General features: G+C 35.9%; 1 protein-coding gene across 1 annotated transcript; it reads right to left on the minus strand.

Moving 5' to 3' along the window:
- Window positions 1-1,102: 1,102 nt before the first annotated feature.
- LOC129874799 (putative methylesterase 11, chloroplastic) lies at window positions 1,103-6,515 on the minus strand. The gene is made up of 5 exons (XM_055950161.1): window positions 5,993-6,515; window positions 4,249-4,485; window positions 3,299-3,442; window positions 2,249-2,380; window positions 1,103-1,652 (listed from the first exon to the last, which is right to left on the minus strand). The coding sequence occupies exons 1-5, from the start codon at window positions 6,353-6,355 to the stop codon at window positions 1,374-1,376; spliced, it is 1,155 nt and encodes a 384-aa protein (XP_055806136.1). The 5' UTR covers window positions 6,356-6,515; the 3' UTR covers window positions 1,103-1,373.
- Window positions 6,516-7,022: the final 507 nt, after the last annotated feature.

Raw genomic sequence — 7,022 nt, forward strand, 5'->3', positions numbered from 1 at the left:
CTTAAGTTAAAAAGTGGGCTAGCCTTTATGTGGTGAAGGAGATTTAATTGCAAGAATAGTTATGTCTAATAAGTTTGGATATCCAATCTGAATAGAAGAATTGATATTACTCATATTTTATCCATAATTTATTTATTTTCAACGAATTGAATATGAATAGAGCTCATATTTGACCTCTTATTAAAAGTCACTCACCCAACCTTTTTAACTATGAACAGACTGAACGGATTAGCAAAAAATGGGTTAGGATTGCCGGCATTAGTTGCGAAGAATACAAAATTGTATGGTCTAGCTGATTCAGTGCATGGGATTTTTATGGAAGAAAAATAAGTGAACACATGTGAGTTGTCAGTACCCTTTATTGGCTTTTGTCGCAACCGACAACTTGGAAAAATGCAAGATAGACATGAAATCGTGGTGGAAACAGCTAAAGGTCATGCATTGTTGAGTACTTACATTAAAATTACGTAAAGCTCATTTGGATAAAACATTTCCCATCAAAAAATATTCTATCAAAGACTCAAAATTGATACCTCTAACTAAAAAAGAACCAGTTTCATGATCCACTACACCTACTCTCTCGTGGTGGAAGCAGCTAAGCTGCTAGTACTATCACAAGGATATTTGTTGAGAGTATTGCATAAATTCTTTACATAGCAAAACACTGACAACATTTGTTCCTGGAATTTGTCGGTGGTATCACAAAAATATTGTGGCAGATGTGTCGGCAACACCTTTTGTCCTTGCCAGAGCTTGCATGCCCATGTAACTACCGAAAACGTCCCATTATTTTAATTCATGTGACATAATTTTCTACTGTGTGTCACTTTTAGTTGAATTTGAAGAGAAAAAAAGAGTATTCCAACTTTAAGTTGAAAAAGAACTTGTCTTGAAATTTTCACTTAAATGTACCCAAAAGAATTCTAATGTTTCACTTAATTTTCAAATATTGAAGTTTAGTATCCAAGATATTGAATTAATATTTCATGACCAACGGGTAATAATAAGTTACACTAGGAATAGTTTTGACTTGAAATGGATCATATAAGTGTCGGACCCAAGCATACCTTAACATTTACTTGTGAAAAAAACCCACTAAGAGTTAAAAAGAATAAGTTTATTTCTATTATAACTTCCTTCTGACATTCAAATCTTAGAACATTCCTTTTCCTCAAGTCACTTCCACAAGGAAATTCTCACTGTCACAAGTATTGTAAATGGAACAAAGTAGTTGCATAAACCGAACATGTACACCAAAAGCTACTTTGGACATTCCACATGTGGTTAATTTACACAGCAATAACTTAGCTACATTTGTGCCTGGAACATGTCGGTGTGGCTTTTCCAATAATAAGGTAATCAGCAAAACAACTTCAAGTTGATGGAATCCTGGAGATCTCTACCAATATCCTATGTAGGCCTTGGGGCTTGGAGAAAAAAGGCGAGTGATCAGCACCCTTAAGATGAAAAACTTGTTCTGGAGGATTATTGCTAATTATGTTTTGCTGCAAGTCTATTGGTGTCGCATTATCTTCTGTTGTTTCTATATAAAACCGCCTAACAGAACCATACTTGGAGTCGGATAAACAAAGCTTCTCCAAAACCGGGGAAAAGGGAATTGGCCTCATTGACACAGATGCTAATGCAACATCCTGCACAGAATTTAAATGGTAAGAGGATGCAGCTTGGAATATCCACAAGTGGCAATTCCCCCACAGCTATATATATTAGTACAGACTGATTTTGTAAGTAAAGACAACAGCTTCCCATTTCAAAACCCACAAAAACGAAAATCAATTTACGTCTTCCCCTTACCTTCTAATAAACCAACAATTAGCAATTCATATGACAGGTTTAGGGTATCCAATGGATGATCAATTAATACCAAGAGGTGATACCAAGAAAAGAATTAGATAAGACTCTCAATATTACTCTGCTCTCAGGCAATGTTTACATTGTCCGACAGAGGATAAGCTAACCTACTAATGTGGAATCACATATACCACACTCCAGTGCCCATATATTCAGCTTTTAAGGACCATTGACATTTGCCCCAAAATAAAAATGTTGCTCATTCGTATAGGCTCGCTTTTCTCCCAACTCCCTATTTGTAGTGGTCTTGACCAGTAACGGAAATTACAAAGATTTTCACAAGTTATGTTTTAGAGTTGGAAACTAAGCTGGAAAGGTAGGCTTTGCCATTTTATGAAACGTAAAATACTTCATCTATAACTCATAGACAACATACCTTGGCAGGACTATGGTTGAATAACAAGTCCCTGAGGAGCGACTTGTCCAAATCAATAGCGGTTGGAGGCTTGTCGTTCCCATTGGCATAAATAAATATTTGAGACTGTCTCATAAGGTCATTTGAATCTGTCTGCAATGATTATGAACTTTTGTTAACAACAGAAAAACTTAAAACTCAATTAGTCAAACAAGCAGCAACAAAACTTCAACCACTTCAATTCAAGATACCAAGAGATCCTTTTGAGTGGAATGATATCATACCATTCCATATTTTTCAATAAATATAAGGAACCGGGGGGGAAGAAGGGCAAGAAATTCTTTAAATTCTAATTCACTTCATTCTAGAATTACAATACCAAATGAAGTTTCAGGAATTTTGTCGAGCCAATTGTGACAGGGACTGTTAAAAGTAGCGCCAAGATGAGTCATCTTCAATCTCTCTCTCTCTCTTTCTTACCTTGAGAGAGAAGATTTTGGGACAATTTTCTTCCAATATTCTAGATCTCATTTCAATAAGCACAGTTTCTCCAAGAAACCAAAGATCATCATTCACAAGTTTTGCCTCAAAACTACAGCTAGTTCCTGGAAAAACTATTCAAAAGAGCATATAGTTCACTCCTTCACCAGAAACATATCGCATGTGTTCTTGAGGGTTATCTTGATGAATAGTAGGTTCCTTGAAGCATGTGAAAACTGCAAGGCAGGGACATCCCTAATTTTCAAGACTTAAGTTTAAATTTCTTCATGAGTATGTCATGGCATCCATGTCTTCAGTGATGAAGCACCAACTCTGATGCTTACCGAAACATGGTAACCTATGTAAAAATGAGATTGACTTAAAAGCAAGAGCTCAAAGACCCATTACATGGTCTCTAGAGGAAAAGTGAAATCAATATCCTTTTCATGTAGTTTAACTGTCATAGCCCCTATATGCTAAGATACATGCCCATGCAATGTAGACTTACAAAGACAATGGTCAAAGTGGGTGCACAGTGCATATTTCAAAAGAACCAATTAAAAATAGTTAATCAAAATGATCAACTCTTACCTTTTGTGAGAACATATCAAGGGCACTTTGTCCACTAGTGAGCATTGCAGCAGCAACAAACACAGCTTTCGAAATCTTAAGGGAATGGAGCTCCATCGCAAAAGATATACATGCACCGCCAAAATCATGTCCCACCAAAATCACCTACATGGTTAAAGAAATATTCCAACTTTTATTCAACCATGGCAGAGCAAAAATAGTTATGAAGGGTGATAAGGATTTTCCACTATAGTTAGATTGGGATTTGGAGATCTCACAAATCTCAGCATTCATATCTAAAAGTATCACGAAGTAATATATCCAAGCCTCACTTTACGACTAATTAACTTTCCCAATGAGCATAACAAAATAGATTATACAATGTAAAAAGAAGACAACTTTTCCTTTCTGTTTTATCATGAATTTTTGTTCTTCACCTACCTAATGCAACAAAGACTTGGGTAGGGGCAGGTTTTTTTAAATAAAATCATACAGCTAGTTCATATGATTATTGATGATATGACCTTTTCCATCTTGTTCCCCTGTTTCCTGATTTCGCACTTTGGGTCACTTGTATTTAGTTTAATTTAAGATGAATGTGACTACTTATCCTTTTGTATGTCCTCATTTGAGAAGAAGGAATTGAAGAAGGTTGTTTCTACTGAATAGCGCCTATTACAAGCAAAAATGAGCATGATCTTCTCTCAATCACAACATACAACGGAGAACAATGTGCTTTTGCAGGAACCACAGTTTTGGAACAGCTAACATGGCAAAGAATAAAAGTTCCTTGAAATCACACATTTTTAAATATACTCAGTTCTTATAAGCACTTTACCAGTCAATCTCCAGTTATGCCCAAGAATAAGGAAGCCCGTAGTTTTCTTTAAAGCTCTGAATTTCCAAAAGAATGCAAGATATAATAATGGATTCAGTGGGAAACAGATAGCTATAAATGATGCAAAACTAACCTTTTCTCCATCAGCAAGCTTTTCGAGAAAATCAGTGAGCGGCTGTACATATTGCGATAGGCTTGCGATGCTATTTGTGTCAAAAGAATGAATGCCTGAACCAGTTAAATCAACTGCAGTAACTTTAAATCCAGCTTCTTCTAAAAGAGCAATGGTTTTATACCAACACCAGGCCCCAAATCCACCACCATGAACGAGGACGAAATGGTTCGTCTCTAAATCATCAACCTTCACTTCCTGCCAAAGATAGAAGTCAAGAAGACTGAACTTACACAAACTCATACCATGACACCATAGTAGCAAGCAAAAGGACTGTTCTTATTTATTTATCTAGGGGAGGATCGGACAGCAAAGATTGCTCTTAGTATTCCTAGAGCAAAAAGTAGCCCAATTGCCATATGTACGATACCATAAAAACAAGAAAAAGGAAGGAAGCTAAACTGCAATGAGTCTGTCATCAATTTGCACTTTCCTGCTGAGTTACCTGGAACTACTTGATAGAAGTTTAGTGGCTTTAGGAAGAATGAACCACTACAAATGAGAAAACATTCTTGACCAAGTCTAAGCTAAACCTACAAAATGGCTCAATTTCTGTCATTTCCATTTCACATTGGGTAGTAATTAGAACCAATAAGATGTTGGACTAAAATGTCCACTTCTGCAGAAGCATGAATCATTCTCATGGCCTCACCTGCAGACCAGCTTTCGCGGATCTGCATGCTGCCAAGAGGGTTCAATATTGCCTTTGTCATAAAATGCTTTATATATAGGTGAGTTACATTATAAAACACTTATTGTGTGTGTATGCATGTTACTCAATTCCTAGACACAGTCCACAAGCGAAGTTATTAAAGCAATGTTCTGGGGGTTTGAAATGATGCTCAAATCACATTAGCAGCACTTAGTTGTGTTTTCTCAATTTTTCCCCCAAACCTATTATAGCACTGTTTTTTTCTTCTTAAAACAGTAACTTAGACTATTTCGTTTTGTATCTTCACAAATGTATTTGTATTGGTTATACAATGAGGTAGTGTTAAAACGAAGGATGAACACCATTTTCTTCTACCTTGCATATTAATATAGTTTAATACTTTCAAGCAACTGAATTTTTGAAGTTACTTAATGATGCATTGAAGAATTTACCTACCTTCAGTTAGTTTTGACTTAAATGAATGTTACCCCGCTTTATTTTATTTATTTGGCATAGTTTGACTTGGCACAACGTTAAAGAAAAAAGGATTCTTGAAGCTTTATTATTAATAAACTTGTCTTAACATTCATGTCCCATAGGCTATAACACTTTTGAAACTTGTGATCTTTTAATCTTGTCACGACATTTTATGACTAAAAAACCTTCTCATTAATAAAATATAGAAATATGTCCTTATTTTTAGTGACAAAGTGTAGAACAGAGGGAGTAGCTTTATTCTCCAGTGAATCCCCTTCATCTTAAAATCTCACTGTCCGCCGGAGGCATTTCTAAATAGCATAATAAACAATTCTTATTATATTAGTCTAATTCTTGACTAAATTTTCTACCTTGATTTTAAGTGTATTATTCGCATGATGCACGGAAATCTAACCTATCAATTGGAATACAGCAACCGCTCAAAAGCTACGAATTAATCGCCCATAAATAGGGAATCATATAAAGGAACTAAGAAATGCAAATCAAGCAAATGACAGAATTGGAAAGTAAGTAATAGAAGTGCAAAAAACATGGAAAAAGAGAAAGAGCAGATACCTGGTTCACAAGCTGGTGAGGCTGAAGAAGAGGATCAGTAAGAGAACGCGCCCTAGAGCTAGAGGAACGCGGCAGAGGTTGATTCTTCTTAGAATTCGAATTCGGATACCGAAGCGAAGCTGAACGATCAAAAGGAACAGCACCACCTCCTCCGCTGTTTTGCAATTGCTGCTGTAGGAGAATCGCGGCGGCGAAAGTGCGCTCCTGAATGACGGAATCATCTCTCTTAGACGATCGATTCCTATACCACCTGTTGCTCCCGCCGCCATTAACGGCGGCCGCCGCCGCCGCCGATTGATTCGTTAAACGTTTGGATTGCCTCTTCTTCACGGGGCCGGAACTCCGTGATAAACATATGCCCATTTCTGATTGATTGATATTCACATGCAACAGATTTACACAGGTATGTATAATATGAATTACGTATAACGTATACGTACAAGTATCTGATGCTTACCCAAAGCAGTTGAGAGTTGAGAGAGATGAAGATGGTTACCAGTTTGCTGTATTTGTTTTACAACTGCTTTCACAAGTAAAGGTGATAAAAAGTGTGTGTATGAACTGAATATGAAAATGGGCATGATTTTGGCTTATATTACTAAAGTAACCTCGTATTTTCTTGTTGCCGTTTTGCAAATAAAACGGGGGACGATGTGGGAGATAATAGTCTTCGTAAATGGGGCATGGTAGTTTTCCCATCATTGACTTGCATTCAATTCTTTTATTTTATTTTCCATTTATAGTTCGTGTCACTTTATGTAAGGTTTAATACATCGACCGTCATTAAGATTCGAATTAAAACTTATTAATTAAATATCTAAATTCATCATAAAGTATTCGCAAAAAAAAATTATTTAAATTTTGAAAAGAAAGTTGAGAGTGTTTTCATACGTTTATTAGATAGTTAAATTAGTCATATAAAATATGTATGTCTCTTTAAATATGCATATGGTTGAGGCCAATACATATAAATAAAAAAAGTAATACATTTTAAATAATTAATTTATTTAGTTGATGGACGTTTAAGAAC

The sequence above is a fragment of the Solanum dulcamara genome, chromosome 11, assembly GCF_947179165.1.
Source record: "Solanum dulcamara chromosome 11, daSolDulc1.2, whole genome shotgun sequence".
Lineage (NCBI taxonomy): Eukaryota > Viridiplantae > Streptophyta > Magnoliopsida > Solanales > Solanaceae > Solanum > Solanum dulcamara.

What these genes read in the sequence shown, in the direction of transcription:
- LOC129874799 (XM_055950161.1), bottom strand. Translation starts at nt 6,355, where the DNA reads ATGGGCATATGTTTATCACGGAGTTCCGGCCCCGTGAAGAAGAGGCAA. An exon ending in CTCACCAGCTTGTGAACCAG is followed by an intron (nt 4,486 to 5,992) that starts GTATCTGCTCTT and finishes TATCTTTGGCAG; the next exon opens with GAAGTGAAGGTTGATGATTT. An exon ending in AGCTTGCTGATGGAGAAAAG is followed by an intron (nt 3,443 to 4,248) that starts GTTAGTTTTGCA and finishes TTAACCATGTAG; the next exon opens with GTGATTTTGGTGGGACATGA.